We start from the raw sequence: 27432 nt of genomic DNA, 5'->3' as shown, positions 1-27432 counted from the left end.
GCCAATATAGTTTTCAAGTCTTTTTAAAAGAATGTTGTGATCGATAGTGTCAAAAGCAGCACTGAGATCTAATAACACTAATAGAGAAATACAGCCACGATCGGATGATAAGAGTAGATCGTTTGTAACTCTAACGAGAGCAGTCTCAGTACTATGGTATGGTCTAAATCCTGACTGGAAATCCTCACAGATTCCATTTCTTTCTAAAAAGGAGCACAGTTGTGTTGAAACTGCCTTTTCTAGTATCTTTGACAGAAAAGGTAGATTCGAGATTGGCCTGTAATTTACTAAATCTCTCGGATCTAGTTGAGGTTTTTTAATAAGAGGTTTAATAATAGCCTGCTTAAAAGTTTTTGGCACGTATCCTAGTGCTAACGATGAATTAATTATATCAAGAAGTGGACCTACGACCTCTGGAAGCATTTCTTTCAGTAGTTTAGTCGGCATTGGGTCTAACATACATGTTGTTGATTTTGATGATTTGATAAGTTTAGATAATTCTTCCTCTCCTATAGCGGCGAATGATTCTAGTTTTACCTCAGGGACACTACAGTGCACTGTCTGAAGCGAAACTGTAGACGGTTGCATGTTTATAATTTTCTCTCTAATATTGTCAATCTTGCAAGTAAAGAAGTTCATAAAGTCATTACTGCTGTGCTCTTTGGAAACGTCAGCAGTTGAATCTCTGTTTCTAGTTAATTTAGCCACTGTGTCAAATAAGTACCTAGGATTATGTTTGTTTTCTATTAAGAGATTTGAAAAATAAGTAGATCTAGCATTTCTTATAGCCGTTCTGTATTCAATCATTTTTTCTTTCCACGAAAGGCGAAAAACTTCTAGTTTTGTTTTCTTCCAACTACGTTCAGCTTTTCTCCAGCATTGTCCAGTGACACCTGAGTGTAGTGGACACCCCTGAAAACCGGGGGACATCGGGCGAACTGAATCGCATAGCCGAGTCTGATGGTACGAATGAGCCAGCTGGACGGGCTGGGGAGCGCTATCCACGCTTCCAGACACCGAGCCAGCGGGACCAAAGGCACCACAGACGCACCGGGGGTGGGGCAGCGAGGCAGAGTGCGGGGACCCGACTCGGACGGCATGGAAGCGGCCCGGAGTGTGGTCAGACTCTGCGAGGTAGCAGTGTGAATGGGAGACGGCACATGGGGTGCGGCCTGAACCACCACACTGGAACCTGGATGATGAAGTGAGAGAGGGCTGAGACCGGCAAGGCGGGGCCTTGCACACTACCAGCCACACCCTCTTGGGACCTGGAGGATCAGATAACAGTTCTATTCGTGGGTACCGCTGGACTCCGGAGAGCCAGCGGCGGAACAGACCAGAATTCTCCACCCGGCCCTCCTCCGGGGAAAGAACAGTTTACTTCAGCTTCAGGTCGCCATATCCCCAGGACCGCCTCCTGCTAACCAACTGGGTTGGCTACAGGGGGAGCGGGCTGGGTTTTAGGCCAGCTTGTGAGATGAGTGCATCGAGAAAGTGTACTTTGACAACGACACATCCCAGCAAGACTAGCCAGGGGTGTTTCCGGACCACCACAGTGGACATTGCCTGGCCAGGGGCCTGCGCTATGACCTGGGTCATGCGTAGCTCAACCCTGACTCAGAACTACCCACATGCAATGAGTGCTTTGGCGTACCACGGACTTGCCAGGGGCCAAGACCCATGCAGGGCAAAGGTGGTGTGCCCGTAGCACTGCCACCCCACCCTAAAGGATAGTGAGAGAGAAAAAACTTGTAATGCAGATTATGGCCCCTTTGGCGTACCATATTTGATACCAAAGAGGCTACAAACTGCCAAGTTTTTCCATGCACGTCCGGGCTAAGACAGGGGCGGGGCAAGGCGAGTACGCGTCGCACAACGCCACCAGGGGCCCGGGAAAGCATGGTTGTCAAGTCTGAATCTGATTCAGCATGAGCACATCACAACAGTGGGACACTCAGCATCATCTTCATGTTCAGAGCCCAACAATACTCTCTCCAATGTAGCAGTCGACATCTGATCCTCTGCTGGAGCCCAGACTAAGACGCTAGGTCCCTCATGAGAAGGACCAGCAATCCAAGCAGAAGCTACCAGCCATGCTGGACAGTGAACGTGGCCGTCCAACTGGACGACACACGGCGCACTGGGCGCCGACGTGGCCATGTTGTACTAAACGAACCACCCACAGACATAGTCACAGCATGTTTGCGATGCACTAGAGGAGTGGGGGGCCCACGGAGAATGACTCGGCGGGTATAGCCCCACTGCGATCCTCTGGTCACCCAGGCTTATTAACCAAAGTAGTATTTTTCTGATTCAGAAAAATAAACTAGATCGGGGAATAAGTGAGGGGACTCCACCTCATTAAAGGCGCTCGAGTCTCGACCGTGCATCTAGAGCGCCAGACAACGCGCAGGGTTGCCATGGCAACGCGCGCTGTCACCCGGCAGCTCGACGGCACACGGCGCGCTGAACGCTCAAGCCCTTACGAGAAAGGCGAGACAAACAACGCGCCAACGTGGGCATATTCTCATAAGAAAATATGAACCACCCACAAACACAGTCTCAGCACGCTAAGCAGACATGAGAGAAAGTGATTGTGGCCGTCAATGAGGATAGGAAACGACCGCCTCCAGAAACGCACAGACAGAATGACGTCTTGAAAAAGACGCAGTGTCTGTCTGTGAAACTCTTTTAGAAGGGGAAGAGTCAGCTCTCTCGTGCTGAAGCACACAGGGAGTGACGCGATGTGTTCGGGTACACCACTCCCCGAACACACCGGGAGGAACCGGCCCAAATCGCAACATACAACTGCGTTTTATATGGGAATTCAGTTGCTGTTAAAACAGCAGTTGAGAGCTTAGCTCAGGCTCCCCGGGAAGCTCGTGACCTCGCTGTTGTGCCTTAACGCCAACACAAACAGACGCTGAATCTCCAAGGCTGTTTAGTTTCACTCTTGTGAAGTCTGAAGCTGGACACCAACTGTTGGCTCCGAAGCGAAAGACAGAGTGCGATTGCATCTGCTTCCTATTTATATACACCTGTCGGAGGCGGTGCGCATTATGCAAATATCGCACGCCAATTCCATTGGCTTGTTTTAGTTCACTCGAAGCTGATAGGGCTCTCTAGCGATATCCCAATTCGTCGGTCACTACTGACGTACGTCGAACGTGACCGACTGAAAGGGAACCTGGGTTTTCCATTCGTAATTACGATTTTGTGGTAGTGTTCATGTGCTTTCAACTTGTAAATGCAGTCTATACATGACTTTAATGCACCATCTGCCTAGTGATAGGTCGATCATGAATGATAGATTCATTCTTAATGAATTCTTTATATGACTCGGGAGTAACGAGTTGTGTCAGAGAGTGATTCATAAATTTTTTTTTGTGAAATTTCATTTTGTTTATGAACGAAATGACTCAGATGGTGAACTTATCAATTCTGTTTTGTTTACTGGAATTCTATACTGTCAAGTCTTGTGTACAAGAAATAGAATTGATTTGATCACCTTTCGAGTTTTCTGGTCTGAATCGTTAGTTCCTTCATCACGTGACAGCTGCATGGCTATATAGAAATGATTAGTTCACCTCCCTAGTGCCTACTCTAGACATAAATGAATGAATGTGCTTTTAATAAGTGTTCTCACACAAACAAGGTATGTCTTGGTTACATAGACTTCCAGTGCACAGTAATACAAAATACACAAAATACATGCATACAATACATGATAAATAATAAGACCCTCAGATGACTGCCAATTAAATGCCCTAGAATCTAGAATCTATATTTCACAAGATAAGTCTAAGGTGTCCCCAGAATGTGTCTGTGAAGTTTCAGCTCAAAATACCCCCTAGATTTTTTATTAGTCAAGTCAAGTCACCCTTATTTATATAGCGCTTTTTACAATGCAGATTGTGTCAAAGCAGCTTTACAGCGATAACTGGTATACCATGTTTTAACTGCCTGTTTTAGAGTGGGATTAAAAATGAGCTAGGTCTGTGCATGTATACCTTTAAATGCTCATGCTCCCTGCACCCAAGCTTGCGACTCTATTAAACATTGCATAAACAATAGAATAAGTTCACACAGCAAATATAACTCTTAAAATGGATCTTTACAAACTGTTTGTGATGTAGCATATCAGATCACATAAGTATTTTGTGGATGTTTACATTCAATTCTGAATGAGTTTGATAGTGCTGCATGACTAACGTGGCTAAAGCTACACACTTGGAGAGATTTATAAAGAATGAAGATGTCTTTATGAATTATACAGACTGCAAGCCTTTAAAAATGAAAATAATGGCATGGCTCTGGTCTCCGTGAATAGGCAAGGCAAGGCAATTTTATTTGTATAGCACATTTCATACACAATGGTAATTCAAAGTGCTTTACATAAATAATAACTAAATACATAAGAATAAAAATATGGAATGCATAAGAATTAAAAATAACAGTAAAAACCATTATCTGAATACCACTGTCTGGATGGAAGAGTAAGAAAGTTTCACTTTTACAGTAGACAAATACAGTAAGAAACGATGGTAACTCTAACCTCATTTAACAGTACATTAGCAACATGCTAATTAAACATTTAGAAATACATTTTACAAATATCACTAAATATATCATGATATCATGTATCATGAACAGTTATTATTGATCCATCTGCCATTTTCGCTATTGTCCTTGCTTGCATGCTTCACAATACCGACAGAACGTCTGTTGATTCAGCTGTGCAGCTCCAGACATTAATACTGCCTTGCCTTGAACATAGGCTGATATATGCAAAAGTTGGGGGCGTACATATTAATGATCCCGACTGTTACAGTCAGTATTATGTTGAGATTCGCCTGTTTTTCTGCAGTGTTTTTCAAGCACACGATTTACATATGAAGGAGGAAACAATGGTGTTTGAGACTCACTGTATGTCATTTCCATGTACAGAACTTGTACTGTCAGGGAAAAACACGGATTCAATTACAGGTAACAGAAAAGTTTTATTTTGCTCTCACTGCGCACAAGGGGGAAAGAAAACAGGAACACAAGAGAGAGAACGTCCAAAACTAGGTCCTAGGTCACTCTGCCTAGAGCGCTGTCCGTGACGCAGCGTTGAAATCTCACCAAGTCTCCAGGTGAGAGCGTTGAGATTGCAGAGAGGGACTGGAGCGATGCATCCAAGTCTCAACTGACACAAGGAGAGTCAGGGCAGGGAGTAGAACAAAAAGGTCTGGCAGAATGAGAAAGAACTGATCAAAACAAAAGAAACAAAACAAAACAGCACTTGGAGCCTAATAGACACAACACGACAAGACTAGGCAAACCAGAGGAGAAGGTCAAACATACAACAACAGTCTGACAAAAGACTGAGAACAAGAGGATCTAATATAGGGGAAAGCTAATGAGGGATAAGTGGCAACAGGTGTGACAGAAAACACAATTGAAGATAAGGATAATGAGTGGGAGGGGAAAACGCAACACTGACAACAGAGCACATGGAGGGCTGTCAAAACAAAACTGATGAGCTAGAAGACAACAGGGCACGCAGACACAGAGACAAGACAACAGATGAGAATATCATCAAGGTACACAAAGACAAATCTGTTCACCATGTCTCTCAACACATCATTCACCAGGGCCTGGAAGACAGCTGGGGCGTTGGTGAGCCCGAAGGGTAGAACCCGGTATTCAAAGTGTCCCGTTGGGGTGTTAAATGCTGTCTTCCACTCATGCCCTTCGCGTATGCGGACCAAATGGAAGGCATTACGGAGGTCTAGCTTGGTAAAGACCCTGGCTCCCTGTAGCAATTCAAAGGCTGATGACATCAGAGGCAGAGGATACCTGTTTCTTATGGTGATGTCATTAAGACCCCGGTAGTCAATGCAGGGTCGCAGTGAGCCATCCTTCTTAACGAAGAAGAACCCAGCCCCAGCGGGTGAGGAAGAAGGACGGATGAGGCCGGCATTTAAGGATTCCTGAATATACTTGTCCATGGCCTCTCTCTTAGGACCAGATAGGGAATACAGATGACCCTTGGGCGGAGAAGTGCCTGGGAGGAGATCGGTGGCACAGTCATATGGCCGATGAGGAGGTAAGGATGTGGCCCGGGACTTGCTGAAGACCTGACAAAGATCGCGGTACCCCTCCGGGACCCCCGTGAGATCGACCTCCTCAACCTGAAAAACAGAAGACACAGAGCCAGGAGACAAGGCAGCACCCAAACATGACGCAAGACAAGACTGACTCCAAGAGAACACAGAATTACCAGAACAATCCACGTGAGGGTTGTGCTGCACCAGCCATGGGTGTCCAAGGACAACGGGAGCACCCGGGGAATTTAGGAGGTACAGCTCAATCACCTCACGGTGATTGCCAGATACAATAAGACTTACAGAAGGTGTGGAGTGGGTAATGGAGGAAATGAGGAGACCATTGAGGGAGCGGACAGGAGAGGAAAGTGGAATGGCAGGAATACCCCACAGCGCAGCAACAGAGACATCCAGGAAGTTGCCTTCGGCACCTGAGTCAATCAGAGCAGAACAGGAATGGATGGTGTCCTTATACTGAACAGGGGCCCTTTAGCAGTGTACATGAGATGGGGGAGTCGTGACAAGGAGTAGTGCCCACCAGGAGCCCCCGGGTTACTGATGGGCTCCGGCTTTTAAAGGACACCGGATAGCCCGATGGGCTGGCTTCCCACAGTAGAGGCAAAGACCTCGAGTCAAACGATCCTGCTTCTCCTTAGGGGTGAGTCGAAGACGCCCCACTTGCATGGGCTCAGGGTCCGCTGAAGGAGACGAGGAAGAGGAAGCAGCACCGGAGACACCCTCCTCAACATCCAGGGAGATTGAGTTGTCCACCGCTGGCGTCGACGTTCAGGACGCCCCTCCACACGAAGCGCCAGCTCCACAAGGGTCAAGTCAAGTCAAGTCAAATTTATTTATATAGCGCTTTTACAATTGGTAATTGTTTCAAAGCAGCTTTACATATTAGAAGCACAGAAAAAAGGGAAGTGGTTAAAAATAAGCTGTACAAACAAGCGTGGTAATATGTAACATATACAAGATGGTGCTACATTAAGCCAATGTCGGCTGACTCCCAGGGGTGGAAAAAAACCCCTAGGAGAAAAACCCAGCGTGCTAACACTGGGAAAAAAGTCCTAGGAGGGAAAAAAACCCTTGGAAGATATATATAATATATGTAGATGGATATGGAGATCAAAATCTGAATTATACATTTTTATTATAGAGATTAAAAATAGATTATATATAAATATATGTAAGCGGATACGGGGATTAAAAATCTGAATTATAGATGCAGCCAGAACTGGATCTGTAGGCCCATTGCCTCCTGGGCTACGTTGTAGTCAGGTCCAGACACAGGTTCTCCATCTGATCTGGATACGGCCTGGATCCAGCACCCGGCAAACCTCAGGATAAGCAGAGAGACAGATATTAGCGTAGATGCCATTCTTATTCTGATGTACAGGTATATCTAGTGTTATAGGAAATGTTCTCGGTTCCGGCCGACCTAATTATTGCAGCGTAACAATCCTTTAACGGATTTGAAAAAATGTTAATGTATTGATAATGTGTTATGTGTATGCAAGAGCAAAGAGATGTGTTTTTAGTCTAGATTTAAACTGACAGAGTGTGTCTGCTTCCCGAACAATGCTAGGAAGATTGTTCCAGAGTTTAGGTGCTAAATAGGAAAAGGATCTGCCGCCTTCAGTTGATTTTGATATTCTGGGTATTATCAACTGGCCTGAATTCTGAGATCGCAATAAACGTGAAGGACTATAATGCATTAAGAGCTCACTTAGGTACTGGGGAGCTAAACCATTTAGAGCTTTATAAGTAAGTAGCAAGATTTTAAAATCTATACGATGTTTAATTGGGAGCCAATGTAATGTTGACAGAACTGGGCTAATATGGTCATACTTTCTGGTTCTAGTAAGAACTCTAGCTGCCGCATTTTGGACCAACTATAGTCTGTTTAAAAGCCGAGCAGAACAACCACCCAGTAGAGCGTTACAATAATCTAGTCTTGAGGTCATGAATGCATGAACCAACTGTTCCGCATTTGCCATTGAGAGCATATGTCGTAATTTAGATATATTTTTTTAGATGGAAGAAGGCGGTTTTACAGATACTAGAAACATGACTTTCAAATGAAAGATTGGTATCAAAGAGCACACCCAAGTTCCTAACTGAGGATGAAGGTTTAATGGAGCACCCGTCAAGTGTTAGAGAGTATTCAAGGTTTTTTCGTGAGGAAGTTTTTGTTCCAAAGATTAGGATATCAGTTTTTTCTGAATTTAATAATAAGAAATTTCTTGTCATCCAGTTTTTAATGTCAGCTATGCATTCTGTTAGTTTTGTGAATTTGTAGGTTTCGTCAGGGCGCGAGGAAATATAGAGCTGAGTATTGTCAGCGTAGCAGTGAAAACTAACACCATGCTTCCTAATTATCTCTCCTAAGGGCAGCATGTACAGAGTGAAAAGCAACGGTCCTAGTACTGAGCCTTGTGGTACTCCATATTGAACCTGTGATCGATACGACATCTCTTCATTAACTACTACAGACTGATAATGGTCAGATAAGTACGATTTGAACCATGCCAAAGCAATTCCACTAATGCCAATATAGTTTTCAAGTCTTTTTAAAAGAATGTTGTGATCGATAGTGTCAAAACCAGCACTGAGATCTAATAACACTAATAGAGAAATACAGCCACGATCGGATGATAGGAGTAGATCGTTTGTAACTCTAACGAGAGCAGTCTCAGTACTATGGTATGGTCTAAATCCTGACTCGAAATCCTCACAGATTCCATTTCTTTCTAAAAAGGAGCACAGTTGTGTTGAAACTGCCTTTTCTAGTATCTTTGACAGAAAAGGTAGATTCGAGATTGGCCTGTAATTTACTAAATCTCTCGGATCTAGTTGAGGTTTTTTCATAAGAGGTTTAATAATAGCCTGCTTAAAGGTTTTTGGTATGTATCCTAGTGTTAAAGATGAATTAATTATATCAAGAAGTGGACCTACGACCTCTGGAAGCATTTCTTTCAGTAGTCTAGTCGGCATTGGGTCTAACATACATGTCGTTGATTTTGATGATTTGATAAGTTTAGATAATTCTTCCTCTCCTATAGTGGCGAATGATTCTAGTTTTACCTCAGGGACACTACAGTGCACTGTCTGAAGCGAAACTGTAGACGGTTGCATGTTTATAATTTTCTCTCTAATATTGTCAATCTTGCAAGTAAAGAAGTTCATAAAGTCATTACTGCTGTGCTCTATGGAAACGTCAGCAGTTGAATCTCTGTTTCTAGTTAATTTAGCCACTGTGTCAAATAAATACCTAGGATTATGTTTGTTTTCTATTAAGAGATTTGAAAAATAAGTAGATCTAGCATTTCTTATAGCCGTTCTGTACTCAATCATTTTTTCTTTCCACGAAAGGCGAAAAACTTCTAGTTTTGTTTTCTTCCAACTACGTTCAGCTTTTCTAACAGCTCGTTTTAGAGCCCGAGTATGCTCATCATACCACGCGTTGGATTAGTTTCCTTAATCTTCTTTAGACGTAAAGGAGCGACTGCATCTAATGTGCTGGAAAAGAGAGAGCCAATAGTTTCTGTTGCAGCATCGAGTTCTTCTAAGTTGTCAGGTATACTAAGGCGATGAAACTGCTCGGGGAGATTATTTATAAAGCAATCTTTAGTGGTAGACGTGATGGTTCTACAATATTTATGGCTGGGTGGTGGTTTTGTAGCCTTGGCTAATTGTATTATACACGAGACTAAATAATGATCTGATATATCATTGCTCTGCTGTAGAATTTCAACAGCATCAATATCAATTCCATGCGACAGTATTAGATCTAGGGTATGATTACGACAATGAGTGGGTCCTGACACGTGTTGTCTAACTCCAATAGAGTTTAAAATGTCTGCAAATGCCAATCCAAATGCGTCTTTATTATTATCTACATGGATATTAAAATCACCAACAACAAGGACTTTATCCGCAGCCAGTACTAACTCTGATAGAAAATCAGCAAATTCTTTGATAAAGTCAGTATGGTGCCCTGGTGGCCTGTATACAGTAGCCAGCACAAATGTCAACTTACATAATGTTACATAAAGCACCATCACTTCAAAGGAATTATATTTGAAATTCTTTTGAATGATTCTGAATATATTACTATAAATTACAGCAACACCTCCCCCTTTGCCTTTCTGTCGAGGATTGTGTCGATAATCATAACCTTGAGGACTAGATTCATTTAAAGTAATGTAATCGTCTGGTTTTAGCCAGGTTTCTGTCAAACACAGCAAGTCTAGTTTATTGTCTGTGATAATTTCATTTACAATAAGTGCTTTTGAAGAAATAGATCTAATATTCAGTAACCCAAGCTTTATCATTTGTTTATCTGATCTATCTGTGATTTTCATTTTTTGAACATCAATTAAATTTTTACCCTTAAAAGGTTTCGGAAGTTTTTTGTATTTACTAGTTCGAGGTACAGACACAGTCTCTATGTGATAATATCTAGGTGAAAGAGTTTCTATGTGCTGTGAATTATTTGAGTTCTGTGACGTGAGGCGGCTAGCAGACGGTCGGTTTAGCCAGTTTGTCTGCGTCCTGATCTGGGCCCTGGTTTGTCATTTTTCAGCTCTAAGACTATTTGCCAAATTTCTAGATAGAAGAGCAGCACCATCCCGGGAGGGATGAATACCATCTCTTTTCAACAGATCAGGTCTGCCCCAAAAGCTTTTCCAATTGTCTATGAAACCTATATTATTCTGCGGACACCACTTAGACAGCCAGCCATTGAGTGATGATAACCTGCTAACTATCTCATCACTCCGACGAACAGGAAGAGGGCCAGAACAAATTACTTCTGCTGACATTGAATTTGCGAGTTCACACACCTCTTTAATGTTAATTTTAGTGATCTCCGACTGGCGAAGTCGAACATCATTTGTGCTGACGTGGATAATGATTTTAGAATATTTACGTTTAGCATTAGCCAGCACTTTTAAATTTGCTTTGATGTCAGGTGCTCTGGCCCCCGGCAAACATGTGACTATGGTGGCTGGTGTCTCTATTTTCACGTTCCGTGTAATAGAATCGCCAATAACTATGGCACTTTCAACAGGATTCTCAGTGGGTGCGTCACTGAGTGGGGAGAACCTGTTTGATGTTCTAATCGGAACGGAAGAGTGGTGTTTGTTCTTGCCATTATGCCGCCTCACAGTCACCCAGTTAGCCTGCTGCGTGGTTTCTACAACCGGAACCGAATGTGCAGTGTTTACTAGGCTAGTCGCATCCAAAGCAGTATCTAAGGCCCTTTCATTCTCACTATCCTCAATTAAAGTTTGGATGCGTGTCTCTAATTCTGAGATTCTCTCTGTCAGCCTGACAATATCCCTGCATTTATCACATGTGTAAGTCTCACTGCTGACAGAAAGAGCTAAGCTGTACATGTTGCATTTAATACACATGATAATCGTCGGACATGACTGACCGTGTGTTTGATGAACGCCGTCCGAAAAACTGCAACGCACACGGGACTCGCTGGCTGGATGTCTCGGTCGCTTGCCGGTGCCTGGGGCAAGGGTGATGTGCGGGACGCTGTACCTCGCGGTGGATCGATGAATGCCGGGCAGCAACGTCTCCACAGCTTCCCGATCTGGCGAGGACAGATCAGAATAACATACATCGGATAAATCCGCCATTAAATCGACAAGGAAGGTTGGTTTAGAGGAAAAAAGAAAGTAGACGGTAGCTAGCAGGCTATGGCTAACACTAGGTGATTACGCTGGTGGATTGCTAGTAATAAATCGTTCCGTTTAGTAATACTATGCAATAGGTTAAGTAATCTAGTGAAAAATAAGAAAGTTATATTATGTGAATAGGAATAAAGAGAAGGATTTAGGATAAACTCCACGAAGCTCCGAGCGTAGGTCAGACAGCAGGCAGGCAGCAGCGTGTCAAAATCATGAGGCAGCTCGTGAGTGACGATCTCATCCTGGATGTCGTCATTCAACCCCTCCCGAAACCTTGCACGTAAAGCCGCCTCGTTCCAGTCACAGGCGGCCACAAGAGTTCTGAACTGGATTGAGTAGTCAGTAACTGAACATCTGCCCTGACTCAACTGCGCCAACTAGGAGGCTGCCTCATCGCCCTGAACAGAGCGGTCAAATAGCTTTATCATCTCAGCTCGGAAGTCCTTAAATGTTGCATAGAATGAAGCTCGAGTATCCCACACAGCCGTTGCCCAGTCACGGGCCCTTCCTTTCAAGAGGGTGATAACAAATGCTACCTGGGACTCCTCAGTAACATAGCGGTGTAGTGAACAGCACATTCTAGGGCCCAGTTTATGGCCGGGCCCCTCTCTGTCCGTAACAGCGGATAAAGGTTTGCAACATTTTGATTAGATCTTGGCGGCCTAACACAAACAAACTGTCCAACGCCATCAGATAAAGATGTAAGGACAACATCCAGACCTCTCTTAGAGGGCAAGAGGAAGACCTCTTGTACCAAGCCTGGAAAGGACAGGACTTCTCATTGGTCCACAGGCAGTTTCTGCCCTTCACCCATCTAGAGACTACTTCCTAAGGTTGGCCACAGACCCGTCATAAAAATTCCTCAGGACCTTAGCAGCAATGGGTGAAACAAAGAGAGATCACAAAGATCCATCCAAATCCATTCAAAACTATGTTTGCAAACCTTAGAACTGATGCAAACTACACACATCCATTTCATACATATTCACAGAAATAAGTATTCTCAGTGACAGCTATTTGTAGTGCAACCTCTGGCGCAAATCCAGCTGTTAATGTACAATTGAATGACAGTTCAATCTTTTTCCATCATGTTTAGTCTCTATTTGTTTAGAATATTGCCAAAGGTATTCTGGTGGTGGTTTGGAAAGTGAGAAATGCATTGGTAAACTTTAAAGACACTGTAAAGACTTCCAACTAACTGCTCTATACAAATGAGTTCCACAGGGGAGAGAAGGGTGGGCCACACTCTGTGTGTCCCCTCTGATGCCAGCAGCCAATCACCGCACTCGAATGGAGAAGCGCCAAATTGCAATCTCCTCCTCATCGGAAAGGGATAAAGGTACCCTTTCAACAGACACTCCTTGTTCTGAGTCCTGGCTTGCGAAGCTGAGACACAACAGATACACGGTTATGGGTCTCAACTTTGTATGGAGTGAGACATTAACAGATATTGTTCTGAGTCTGTCCTGCACAAGGATAGACACAACAGATACACCGTTCTGAGTCTGCCCTTCAAAGGGGGAAGACATTAACAGATATACTGTTCTGAGTCTGCCCGTCAAAGGGGAAAGACAGAGCAGATACAACACAGTTCTGAGCCTCTGGTCCATCCAGAGAGACAACAACAGATCCCATGATCTGAGTCTACAGCTTGTGAGGCAGCAACAGAGACAACTACGTTCTAAGCCTCCAGCTTGTGAGGAAAGAAACATCAACAATCACTACGTTCAGAGTTTCCGTCCAGTGAGACAGTGACGACATCTGCAACAAGGTTAAGCTCAGGAGAGCAAACCTTCACTTCAAGATACCTTCGTCTGCATGTTCCAGATTGTTAAGGACCTTCTGCACCTACACCAGGGCCTCATCTGCGTGTTCCAGATTTTAGGACCCTTTGGTGCTCCAAGAGATCAGCATCCCACAGAGCTTCGTGTTCAAGACTGATGAAACAGATTCTGGCTCCTCTCCCCACTGCATCGTCACCCAGAACAACCAGTGGAAGTCGACACCGTCATCGGACTCAACCAAGTGGAACGTAAATATCACTTAACCAAACCTCTTTCCAGAGACCTTGGCATCGTTGTATATTATCAGTATATAGTTTCCTAATTCCTATTATATTCAATATAGCTGATGTTAGTCAATAACAAATAATCTCTCATTTATTTGTTTGTTGCATAATAAGGTTCTCCACCTTATTATTTTCAGAGAAACAGTTTATCTTTCCATAAGATAACGTAACTCTTCCATAGCCACACCCAACTTAATCACTTGTATTCTATGTATCTTATGCACTATTCCTTTATCATTCATGGCATTAATTTAGTAGTCGTGTTAGTTATTCTTGTTTATCTTTTTGTTAATAAAATTTATTGTATTACACTTGTGTCTTCCTTGTGCTGATAATACAGAAGAGGCTCTACAAGTTAGCAATATCACCAATCTTTCAGATAAATCAGCTGACCACTTTACATTAACTCTAAATGAATGAAAGCCCCTGTTGGGAGTGTTCTCATACTGCCAAAGTAACAGACCTTGACTGGTGCCCTGAACTAGGGAAAGGGGGGGAAGTGGTCATCTAATGTACTCATAATCACACCTTAAGTGACGTGTGATCCTAAAATCACAACTTCAGCGGTGACGTGAGTACCAATCCCTATTTTACTTCACGTCCTTGGATGGACAAAGTAAAAATCACTACAGCGGCGAGGCTGGAGTGTGAAGACAAGAGAGCACTGGGACAAGAAGGCCCGGCAAGAGTTGGGATCCCCGTCATAGGGTGGCGGATTATTGGCATGGGGTTCAGGCTCAGCATGAGATGGAGAATGGCCAAAAGTAGCAGCTGACCTGCTGGCCAAAGCTTCCCGCTGGAGTTCTTGTATCTGTAGATTGAGATCTGCTACTTGAGCTGTCAGGCACTCAACCTCCCTTGAAGTGGCAGTTAACTGACTGGAATGCTGTCCCAGAAGAATTCCCTGTTGACTTACTGCAGTTCTGACTTGGTCTGCACCTGCTGAATCCATCTTGGGTCAGAACGTTCTGTCAGGAAGAGACACAGATTCAAATGCAGGTAACAGAAAAGTTTTATTTTGCTCTCACTGCGCACAAGGGGGAAAGAAAACAGGAACACAAGAGAGAGAATGTCCAAAACAAGGCCCTAGCGTCGCTTGTGACACAGCGTGGAAGTCACTCTGCCTAGAGTCTCCAGGTGAGAGCGTTGAGATTGCAGAGAGGGACTGGAGCGATGCATCCAAGTCTCAACTGACACAAGGAGAGTCAGGGCAGGGAGTAGAACAAAAAGGTCTGGCAGAATGAGAAAGAACTGATCAAAACAAAAGAAACAAAACAAAACAAAACAGCACTTGGAGCCTAATAGACACAACACGACAAGACTAGGCAAACCAGAGGAGAAGGTCAAGAGTGAAGCGTTAGCTCAAACATACAACAACGGTCTGACAAAAGACTGAGTACAAGAGGATCTAATATGGGGAAAGCTAATGAGGGATAAGTGGCAACAGGTGTGACAGAGAACATAATTGAAGATAAGGATAATGAGTGGGAGGGGAAAATGCAACACTGACAGCAGAGCACATGGAGGGCTGTCAAAACAAAACTGATGAGCTAGAAGACAACAGGGCATGCAGACACAGAGACAAGACAACAAAACTTGGCAAATCAGACCGAAATCATGACATGTACATGTTCTGTACTTTATGTTCTGGTGATTTCCACTCTTAACTATACTCTTATTTTTTCATTACTAGTTCCCACTGCTAATTATCATCTATAACAGTAAAGATGTAAAACAACAGAAATGCCTCTGTTACGTATGTAACCCTCATTCCGTGAAGGAGGAAACAGAGACGTTATGTACAGAAGTGTCAAGTAACGAAGTACAAATACTTTGTTACCTTACTTAAGTAGAAATTGTGGGTATCTATACTTTACTGGAGTAATTATTTTTCAGCTGACTTTTTACTTCTACTCCTTACATTTTCACACAATTATTTGTACTTTCTACTCCTTACATTTTAAAAATAGCCTCGTTACTCCTATTTCATCTCGGCTTGTTTTCATTCCGGCTTGAAAAAAAAAAAACTATCCAGATAAATCACGCCATCCGGCATGAATTTGATTGTGGTTGGATGAGAAGATAAAACATGTACCATTCTGACACCCTATTGGTTTGTACGCGATCCATCACACCTGCACATCAAATCACGTCACACTCCAGCAAGGAGGACATAGCCAGTGTTGGGGGCATTACTCAAAAAAGATGATTTTTATAAGTTATTATTTCTCCACTACTGGATCATTTAGGCTATCAAACGGGTGCTTTCTCTTCGTCCTCTGCAAATTAAGCTAGGTAACATTAGTTCGGTAGAGAGACGTTTAAATCGTATACACCGGTTTTTAAACTTTTTTTTTTATTTAAGCGTGACCCTTTTATTTATGTGACCCATAGTCCTATACAACCATGTAGCTAAATAAGCCAAAACTAATTAATTTAAAATGAAACTGAAGGTAAACCTGCGTTGCTCTCATGGTGTTATACCTCTCTCTTTCGGTGAAGTGGAGCAGTGCTCTTGCTGAATGGCACGGATTGCACTACAGACTATTTTACCTTTCATATGTTTTTTTAAACTGTATTTTATTTTTTATAATGAACAAGCTGCGATGTCACGTTTCCAGTGCTTTGTTGTGTGTGCGTGAGGCGCGGGCGTGATCAAACAGCTGTCTTTGCAGGGGACTTGCCTCATCGTCATGGTAATGGTTCGTGAACAGGTCAGATTACGTGAGAGTTTGTTGGATGCTCAGACGACCAAACAAACGCAGATTAAACATGTTCAGTCGGGTAAACAGACTCCGACAACGCCAACACCTATCCAACAAACTCCAACAGACGAGTTTGTTGGCGTTTGTCGGTGCGGTGTGAACTGAAACAGCTAAAAACTACCGCATTTGGCGGGTTGGCGGGTGTTAATGTCAAGCCCTGATTGTTACTAAGCCTGCCCTGGGTACACCAAAACTACCCGCATTTTTCTTGTCCGTTGCCCTCATCCAGAAAGTATTCACAGCTCTTCACTTTTTCCACCTTTTGTTATGTTACAGCTTTATTCCAAAAGGGATTAAATTCATTATTTTCCTCAAAATTCTACAAACAATCTGCAAATTTATTAAAACTAAAAAAGGAACAAAATCACATATTCATAAGTATTCACATCCTTTGCTCAATACTTTGTTGAAGCACCTTTGGCACCAATTACAGCCTCAAGTCTTTTTGAGTATGATGCTACAAGCTTGGCACACCTATTTTTGGGCAGTTCCTCCCATTCTTCTTTGCAGGACCTCTCAAGCTCCATCAGGTTGGATGGGGAGCGTCGGTGCACAGCCATTTTCATCTCTCTAGAGATGTTCAATCGGTTTCAAGTCTAGGCTCTGGCTGGGCCACTCAAGTCCTGTAGCCACTCCTTTGTTATCTTGGCTGTGTGCTTAGTGTCGTTGTCCTGTTAGAAGATGAACCTTCGCCCCAGCCTCAGATCCAGAGCACTCTGGAGCACGTCATCAAGGATGTCTCTGTACATTGCTGCATTTATCTTTCCCTCGATCCTGACTAGTTTCCCAGTTCCTGACGCTGAAAAACATCATCACAGCATGATGCTGCCACCACCACGCTTCACTGTAGGGATGGTATTGGCCAGGTGATGAGCGGTGCACATGATGCTTGAGTTCAATATTTGTTTCATCAGACGAGAGAATTTTGTTTCTCATGGTCTGAGAGTCCTCCAGGTAGGCTGTCATGTGCCTTTTACTGAGGAGTAGCTTCCGTCTGGCTACTCTACCATACAGGCCAGATTGGTGGAGTGCTGCAGAGATGGTTGTTCTTCTGGAAGGTTCTCCTTTCTTCACAGAGAAATGCTGGAGCTCTGTCAGAGTGACCATCAGGTTTCTTGGTCACCTCCCTGACTAAGGCCCTTCTCCCCCAATCACTCAGTTTGGCCAGACGGGCCGCTCTAGGAAGAGTCCCGGTGGTTCCAAGCTTCTTCTATTTACAGATGATGGAGGCCACTGTGCTCATTGGGACCTTCAATGCTGCAGAAATTTTTCTGTACCCTTCTCCAGATCTGTGCCTAAATACAATCCTGTCTCTGAGGTCTACAGACAATTCCTTCGACTTGATGGCTTGGTTTGTGCTCTGACATGTTCCTTTAACTGTGGGACCTTATATAGACAGGTGTGTGCCTTTCCAAATCATGTCCAATCAACTCAAGTTGTAGAAGGGATGATCAGTGGAAACAGGATACAGCTCAATTTTGAGTGTCATGGCAAAGGATGTGAATACTTATGTACATGTGATTTTTTTCATTTTTTATTTTTAATAAATTTGCAAATATTTCAAACAAACTTCTTTCACATTGTCATTATGGGGTATTGTTTGAAGAACTTTGAGGAATAATGAATTTAATACCTTTTGGAATAAGGCTGTAACATAACAAAATGTGGAAAAAGTGAAGCGCTGTGAATACTTGCACTGTATATACTGACACTCAAGTTAGCTGTCTTCATAGCTTAGTGTGCTTTGTGGACTGTGGAATATATGTGTGAATACCAAGAATATCTTTTAATATCCTTCTTTTTCCCAAATATGTATTTGTTTCTCGTGCGTGCAAGCAGCTAAAACATATTCCTTGTCCAAGTACTTTTAAGCCCCTCTCAACAAAGCAAACTGATATTCCAGACCTTATATTTGTAAAAGCTCAAACCAATCTTGTCTAATGTAGAACAAGCTTTTTTTTTCTTTCTTTTTTACAAAAAGGTTGTTTCCATTTCCTCCTTTATAGACCAAATAATTTCCACACAGTAGCTGGCTGCTGTGTGTGATAAGCTAATTAAACACTAAATGTAAAATTTCTAATAGTTGTATTTGTTTAAATATTTGTTCAGTTGTAATAGTTGTTTTTATATTTGTTTAATCTAACTTCACGTAATATTTTTGCTCCCTGTGAAACAAGGAAATAAATCTATTACTTGAGTATGGAGGACCAGGAGTGCCACTTAAAAATAAAACGATCAATTAATTAATTTAATAATTCAAACATAAAAATGTATATAAATTAATCACTTTTTATATGGGCAAATTAATAGACATATTTAAAGTTGTTTATTTAATTCCTGTTTTTAAATGTAGTTTAATAAAACAATAAAAGGATAAATTTAAAAAAATCTTTTTTGAATGTATAAATAAATAGACAAATTTGAAACGGGTTATTTAATTCATTTTTTAAAACGTAGATCAATAAAACAATAAAATGTACATTAGTAAATCATTTTAAATGTGCATTTAAATGGCTTTTTTAAAAAGAATTTGCCAAATGCTTTTCTTTATCCATTTGTCAATCGAGTGGTAAAATGCCATTGGACAGTACACACATGGGAGCAACCAATCAACTTTTGCCTCAAAAGGTTGTTTGCACATGACGTCACTGCTGACCGCGAAATGCCTGTCCTCCAAAATGGCAGTCTTTCAATTCAATGGAAAAGTTGCTCCTCTTCAAAACATAAGGATCACGTCCAACATATGTTGTGATTTTCTGTTTAAACCTTTCTAAACCAGCACAGAAAGGACTTTTCTCCATCTCTTCGATTCTGATCTGCTTGCCCTCCACCGGAATTTCCCACGTCACCAGAGCCACGTGATTACAAACAACCCATTGAGGTGAAAGTTGATTGGTTGCTCCCACGTGTGTACTGTCCAATGGCATTTTACCACTCGATTGACAAATGGATAAAGAAAAAGATTTTGGCAAGCCGACAAAGAAAAGCAATTGGTAAATAGAGAGAAAAAAGCATTTGCCAAATTCTTTTAAAAAAAAGCGATTTAAATGCACATTTAAAATTATTTACTAATGAACTTTTTATTGTTTTATTGATCTACGTTTTAAAAAATGAATTAAATAACCCGTTTCAAATTTGTCTATTTATTTTTACATTCAAAAAAGATTTTTTAAATTTATTGTTTTATTGTTTTATTAAACTACATTTAAAAACAGGAATTAAATAAACAACTTTAAATATGTCTATTAATTTGCCCATATAAAAAGTGATTAATTTATATACATTTTTATGTTTGAATTATTAAATTAATTAATTGATTCTTCATTTTATTTTTAAGTGGCACTCCTGGTCCTCCATACTTGAGAACCACTGAGAGATGGACTATTGTAAATAGTTTAAATTTTAAGTTTGACTTTAAAACTTGTTGCTCAGGGTCCCAAATTTAATAAGCTGTTGTTATTCTCTAAACTTTGTTATTGTCATTTTCAGATGATGAAGATTCAGGATGTTTGAGAATCTTGCTGTTTGGAAGGACAGGAAATGGAAAGAGTGCCACAGGAAACACTATCCTTGGAAAAAATGAGTTTCACAGTGAAGATAGTAAACGTTTGGTGACCACTACTTGTAAGAAGGGAGATGGTGAAGTTGATGGTAAATCAGTAGCTGTTGTTGATACTCCAGGACTCTTTGACCTGACACTGTCAAAAGATCAAGTTCAGGAAGAAATGATGAAATGTGTTTCACTGTCAGCACCTGGACCTCATGTGTTCATCATTGTGTTGAGTGTGGGAAGAATCACTCAAGAGAAGCAAGATACTCTAGAGATGATAAAGAAGATATTTGGCCCAAAAGCAGCAGAGTTCAGCATCGTTCTCTTCACTAGAGCAGATGAACTGAAAGAGCAAACAATAGAAGAATATGTAGAGAAGAGTAACAATGATGAACTCAAGAAACTGATCAGTGACTGTGAAAACAGATTCCTGGCTTTTAACAACACAGTAAAAGAAGATTGGACACAAGTTACTCAACTGATACACATGATAGAAGAGCTGAAGAAATCTAATGAGGGACAATACTTCACTAATGAGATGTTTGAGGCAGCGATCTCCATTGAAAAGAGATTGGAAAAACTAAAAGAGAAAGAAAGAAAAAATCAGGCTCAAGTTGAAGAATTAAAAGCCAAATATGACATGGAAGACAAAAGCATGAAAGACAGACTGGAGGAGAAGAAACAAAAGGCAAATGAGGAAAGAGAGAGGCTGAAGAACAAGTTCAGTGAAAAAGAGGAAACACTGAGGAGAGAGTTTGAGGAGAAAGAAAAATCAGAGCAGAAGAAACAAGAGGATGAGGAGAAACAGAAACAATCAGAAGAAGAAGAACAGCGAAGAGCTGAACATGATCAAACAATAGACAAGATGGAGAGAGAGATTGAAAATGAGAGATTACAGTATGAAAAACTGCAAAAAGAAAGAGAAGAGGAAGATAGAAAGAGAGAAGAAGAATATAAACAAGATAAAGAAAAGATGAAAAATGAGCAGGAACACATCCTGGCAGAGTTAAGAAAAAAACAGGAAGAGGAAATAAAAAAGAGAGATTCAGAGGAACAAGTGAGGAAGAAACAAGAAGAGAAAGAGAGAGAAGAATGGAAGAGAAAAATAAAAGAGGCTGAAAATGACAAAAAAGAGATTCAAGAGGAAATTAAACAAGAGCAGAAAAAATGGGAGGTAGAGAAGAACAGGCAGATGAGAGAACGAGAGGAAGAGGAAAGAGAGATAAAAGAGATACATCAGGAACAACTGAGAGAAAAACAAGAAGAACTGGAGAACATGAGAGAGAGATTTGAAAGAGACAGAGAAGAAGAAGAACAGATGATAGAGGAGGAGAGACAAAAACAGAAAAGAGAGATAGAAGAAAAAGAGAAAGAGAGAAATGAAATGGAAAGACATTATGAGCAGCTGGAGAGAGAGAGAAAAGAGGAGTGGGAGAGAAGAAAACGAGAGGATGAAAAGAGAAGAAAGGAGAAGAGAAAGAGATGGGAGAAAATGGTGAAAGATCTGAAACAAGATCAAGAAGAAGAGATAAAAAGAAGAGAAAGAGAGGAGAGAGAAACAATTAGAAGAGAAGAAAAAGAGTGTGATGAAATGAAAAAGAAACATGAAGATGAAATAAAGGAGATGATGAAGAAACATCAAGATGAAGCCAGAAAACAAGAAGAAGAATTGAATAAATTCAGTAAGAGAGAAGATCAGCATGTTCAGGAGTTCAAGGAGAGACTTGAAAAACTATATGAACTTAAAAGAAAGCAAGAAAAACGGTGTCATGTCATGTGAAACAGATTTAAACATTGATGAGCCAAAAACTAGGCACTTGTCTTTTGTAATATATGTGAAGGGTTTTCTGTATTTCTCTTTCTCTTTATTCACTTCAGTCAGGACTCTTCACATCTGCTCCTGTCCTGTAGAGTTTAGTCGTAACTCTGCACTAACACACTGGCCACTCATTAAGTGATCCTGAAGACCTTGATGAAGGAGTTTGATTAGAGGTGAAGTTAAGCTGTGGCTCTACAGGAGCAGATTAGAATAGACCTGAACTAAAGTGATCATACAAAATACATTTTCTCTTGGTAGATTTTAGAACACGATGAAATAACATGAATTATAACAGACCTTAAAAGACAAAAATAAAATAAAATAAAATAAAATAAAATAAAAAAAGAAAGGAAAAGTAATAAATAAAAAGATAGAAAAGAAAGAAAGAATCTGAAACCGAGAATGCAAGAAGAAAAAACTGAACTAAGAAACTAAAAGAGCATCATTCTGGGATTCATTTAATGTGTATTTCTGAAAGTATCTTCTGCTCACCAAGGCTGCATTTATTTGATCAAAAATACAGTAACAGGTTTGAAAGCATTTTAAAGGAAGTTTTTTTCATTTACTTTGGATGTTGTATTCTTTGAATCATTTGATTATTGTAATCTGAACATTATTCTAAAATTACACTGTACTTTCACATGATAACAAATAAAAAAAATCAAATAAAATTACTCATTCACACAGATCATGTGATGCTGTCAGTCCTTCAATGAGGAAAATGTACAACAGTAACCAAATACATTTTACAAACCATTTAAAACTATTTCAATCATGACAACTCTCTGAATAGTTTCATCTGCATGTATGGTGTGAAGCTGCCTCCTTGTCATTTCTGACTTATAGCAAAAAACAGAACAATGCCTTAAAGCTGCTGTGTGACGAGGTGTACAGCAAACAAGCTAAAAAACCCAGAACTAAGTTTTTATAAGCTACTGAACCATAAAAGCCAGCCTTTAAGGAGACAAAAGTGGATACAGGCAATAAGAAGTGAAGCCTCAGTAAGCCTACGTGTGCAGTAAAAATTTAGTCACTGTTAAGTCAAATATCCAAATGTCAGTTTTATATATTATATTTCCTGTCGCTGATTACGTTCCCCTCCAGTGTAGTTCTCATAGTAATATACAGTGTTGGGGAAGCTACTCTGAAACTTTAGTTTGACGAGCTACAAGCTACTCATAAATTAAAGTAGTTAAACTACAGTCAAGCTACCCTTTTGAAAAAGTAGTTAGCTACACTACAAGTTACGATCAAAAAGTAGCTAGCTACATTGAAACTACTTTGATTTTTTTTTTTTAGCTTATTACAAATAACTGGATAACTGTTCATGAAGAATGTTTAAGTAAGATGTTTGGGGTTTAAAACAAAGCAATTCACTACAATTATTTCAAAGTGTACTGTTTTATTTTGTAAACTATATCAAAAGATAATACTCAATGTAGCCTATATCTCACGCTGTGTCACGGTGCACACAAGAACAAGATGTTAAGGATCCAGTTGCAGCATTTATTGTAGGGTAATCCAAAAGTCAAAATCCAGGGAACAGGCAAGGGTCAAAATCCATATAACAGTCCACAAAACAGAAAACCAGAGGTAACGAAAGTGCACGTAACAATTACAACAAACCACAACTGAGGACAGAAACAACTGAGACTAAATAGACAGACACTAATGAACAAACACCAAACAGCTGAGTGCAATGAACGAGGTTAATGAGTCCAGGAGTGAATTATGGGAATTGCAGTTCAGACAAGTTGGAGTGCCCTCTGGTGGCTAAACGGGGCACTCCAACTCATGATCATGACAGTACCCCCTCCTTACGGAGCGGCTACCACGGGGGCTCTAAGAAGGTCAGGGTCCTGGCTGAATGCCAGGGCGGCACTGGAGGAACTGACCAGGCGGGTTCCAGCGGTTCAGACGGCCGTGGCAGTGGCGGCAGGACAGAAGGCTCGGTTGACGGCGGCAGGGCAGACGACCTGGGCGGTGGCGGCGGCAGGGCTGGCCAAGGGTGCTCCGTGGTCATATCAGGGAGAGCGGGCAGCTCGGTGACGGCCTCCGTGGCAGAATCAGGGAGAGCGGGCTGCTCTGGGACGACAGCAGGCTGCTCGGGCTGCTCTGGGACGACAGCAGGCTGCTCGGGCTGCTCTGGGACGACAGCAGGCTGCTCGGGCTGCTCTGGGACGACAGCAGGCTGCTCGGGCTGCTCTGGGACGACAGCAGGCTGCTCGGGCTGCTCTGGGACGACAGCAGGCTGCTCGGGCTGCTCTGGGACGACAGCAGGCTGCTCGGGCTGCTCTGGGACGACAGCAGGCTGCTCGGGCTGCTCTGGGACGACAGCAGGCTGCTCGGGCTGCTCTGGGACGACAGCAGGCTGCTCGGGCTGCTCTGGGACGACAGCGGCCTTGGGCTGGCAGACTGCTCCAAAGTCCATAGAGCTTGAGTTCATCCTCCACCCGCGCAGAACAACCAAAACATAAAAGGTGAACACAGCCCTCTGGGCCAAGACAGGACTAACCAGGACAGCAGGCTGCTCTGGAGCGGACTCACCGGCTGGAGCGGACTCACTTGCTGGAACGGGCTCTGGAGCGGACTCACTGGCTGGAACGGGCTCTGGAGCGGACTCACTGGCTGGAACGGGCTCTGGAGCGGACTCACTGGCTGGAGCGGACTCACTGGCTGGAGCGGGCTCTGGAGCGGACTCACCGGCTGGAGCGGACTCACTGGCTGGAACGGGCTCTGGAGCGGACTCACTGGCTGGAGCGGACTCACTAGCTGGAGCGGGCTCTGGAGCGGACTCACTGGCTGGAGCGGACTCACTGGCTGGAGCGGACTCACTGGCTGGAGCGGACTCACTGACTGGAACGGGCTCTGGGAAGGCCTCCAAGCCTTGAGGGATGACTGAAGCCTTCCTCCTCCTCTTCCTCCTCTTACGTGAGTGAGGCGGTGACTCTGTGCCCACCTCCTCTGTGGATTCGGGAGTGGACTCACGGGCTGGAGCGGACTCACGGGCTGGAGCGGACTCACGGGCTGGAGCGGACTCTGGAGTGGACACACGGGCTGGAGTGGGCTCACGGGCTGGAGCGGGTGCTGGAGGTAGTCGAATCAGCCCATTCCCACGCAGATGCAGGTAATTGGAGAAATTCCAAAAGTTTAACCCCCTTACCAGCTCCATCTCCCACTGCGGCAGAGGTTTATCAAGACACCCATTGAATATGTCCTTGAGGACCACATCAGGGAGATTTAGCCTCTCTGCCCGCGACCAAAATCATTGGGTGAAGGCCCTCACCTCAATACCCCTCTGGCGAAGTGTAGTCAGACCCTGGGGAGATCATGGTGGTTTGTTCTGTCACGGTGCACACAAGAACAAGATGTTAAGGATCCAGTTGCAGCATTTATTGTAGGGTAATCCAAAAGTCAAAATCCAGGGAACAGGCAAGGGTCAAAATCCATATAACAGTCCACAAAACCAGAGGTAACGAAAGTGCACATAACAATTACAACAAACCACAACTGAGGACAGAAACAACTGAGACTAAATAGACAGACACTAATGAAAAAACACAAAACAGCTGAGTGCAATGAACGAGGTTAATGAGTCCAGGAGTGAATTATGGGAATTGCAGTTCAGACAAGTGACAAAAGTCCATGTTGGAGTGCCCTCTGGTGGCTAAACGGGGCACTCCAACTCATGATCATGACACACTGACTCTCTTTGCACACTTTATATATAATACATTCAGAATTTTAATATAAGTTTTGTTTTTCATGCTATGAGAGGACCACCCACCAATTGCACTCTGCAGTTTCAGAAGATTTCTACATATAAATGCAGGATTCATGCTCAAAATTGCTACCATAACCATAACACGGGACAAAAATATGCAATAATAAGAATAAGAAATGTAAATGCAGACTAGAAAAATATTAGAATTTTTGTATCAATATTTTTGAAATTCTATTCCAATTATTTGTAAAATTACTTAATCTTAAATGTCTCACTATAAATTGCTATTCTTATTATGGTGGAGCCGTTGTTTACACATTAGGCTACATCTGCACTTTATTATAACACCCTCACTGATTTCAGAAGCACCCTCGATGATTTGATTCTGGAACCGGACCTGCACCGAACCGGAACTTAAATTGGATGCACAGAAAAATACAGGTTAAACTCACAGCACATGCAGTGATAAAGCTTTGAGACGCGAATGTGCTTCTCGCGTGAATATTCTCATACCTGAGCAACCGTTTTTATTAGATCAGCCTTTGCCGTGTGATAAGCGCACTAAGCTGTAACGCGATTTTGTTTTCTGTTCAGTTGACGGATGATTTGTCCTTTACATAATCATCAGGCGATCTCTTCTCGATGAACTGATAAAGCCGCAAGATGCGTGATATATCAATAGATGGCGGTAATGCACGATTTTAGTTCGTGATCTGAAGACACTGTGCTGCTTCAATGCATTGCAAAACGGAATGTAACTTGTAGCTTTTGGTCGTGCTACACCGATACTTGCTGGAAAATGCAGTTAACTACTGGAAAAGCTACACTGTTTTAAAAGTAGCTGAACTACATACAAGCTACTGAAAAATGTAGTTAAACTAGTAGCGCCGCTACATGTAGTTAACTACTCCCCAACACTGGTAATATGACATGTTGCGCTCTGTCTCAATCGCCTGTATCCACTTTTTAGTCCTTAAATGCTTTTTTGTTTTTTGGGTCGACAGCTTATAAAAACTTCTGGGTTTTTTAGCTTGTTTTCTGTACACCATGTCACGCAGCAGCTTTAAGACATCGTTCTGTTTTTGTTAAAAGTCAGAAATGACAAGGAGGCAGCCACACGCAAGACAAAGTCAATGGAGACGGTTGCATTGTTTTCCCCCCTGTGGGCATAGTTTTCAGATTATGACGCATGTCGCTCTGTCTCTATGGACACACAGACACACTGCTGTGAGCATGTAAGATATGCTGCTGTTGCATAAATAGACATACATAAATCCCCAAACAAAGCAAGGAACAAGAAGAATGACACAATACAAGCTAACAATCCAGTTGAATGTGACACAAAAGTTTGGGGATGAAGAGATGGGATTGGGATTGAGACATGGGTACAATATATTTAAACCTTGTGAATCAACAGCTCCTTATACTGTGCGTCATGAATTGCACCTCAGCTTTAACATACATCATCTTCTAAAGCCATACAATAACTTTGTGTAAGGAACTTATCAAAAATTAGAGTTTTATTAACTGAAAATGTTTACTCATGCATGTTCAAAATCATGATTCATGCAAGAACTTCATTATTTGCACAGTAAGAATCCCAGCGCACAGCTAACACCATAGAAAGAGTAAAAGAACAATGAGAAACTGAGCAAACTAATTAGTTCTGGTGTGTATCAGGTTTGGATGTACAAAGGGATAAATGGTGATTT

The 27432-nt window shown here is 42.2% G+C and overlaps 1 protein-coding gene and 1 long non-coding RNA gene across 2 annotated transcripts in view; one reads left to right on the top strand and one right to left on the bottom strand.

Moving 5' to 3' along the window:
* The window catches only part of LOC125263006 (trichohyalin-like), a 63284-nt gene extending 40272 nt beyond the window's left edge, over window positions 1-23012 (top strand). Inside the window, exon 6 of the mRNA XM_048181839.1 lies at window positions 20117-23012. Coding sequence (XP_048037796.1) covers window positions 20117-21957 — 1841 coding nt within the window. The 3' untranslated portion in view covers window positions 21958-23012. The remainder of the gene's footprint in view (window positions 1-20116) is intronic.
* LOC125263085 lies at window positions 4981-5867 on the bottom strand. The gene is made up of 2 exons (XR_007183682.1): window positions 5610-5867; window positions 4981-5230 (listed from the first exon to the last, which is right to left on the bottom strand). It is a non-coding gene; the product is annotated as an uncharacterized LOC125263085 (long non-coding RNA).
* Window positions 23013-27432: the final 4420 nt, after the last annotated feature.

The sequence above is a fragment of the Megalobrama amblycephala genome, linkage group LG2, assembly GCF_018812025.1.
Source record: "Megalobrama amblycephala isolate DHTTF-2021 linkage group LG2, ASM1881202v1, whole genome shotgun sequence".
NCBI lineage: Eukaryota > Metazoa > Chordata > Actinopteri > Cypriniformes > Xenocyprididae > Megalobrama > Megalobrama amblycephala.
Note: the sequence above shows the minus strand (reverse complement) of the source record. Positions and strands in the feature narration are given on the sequence as shown.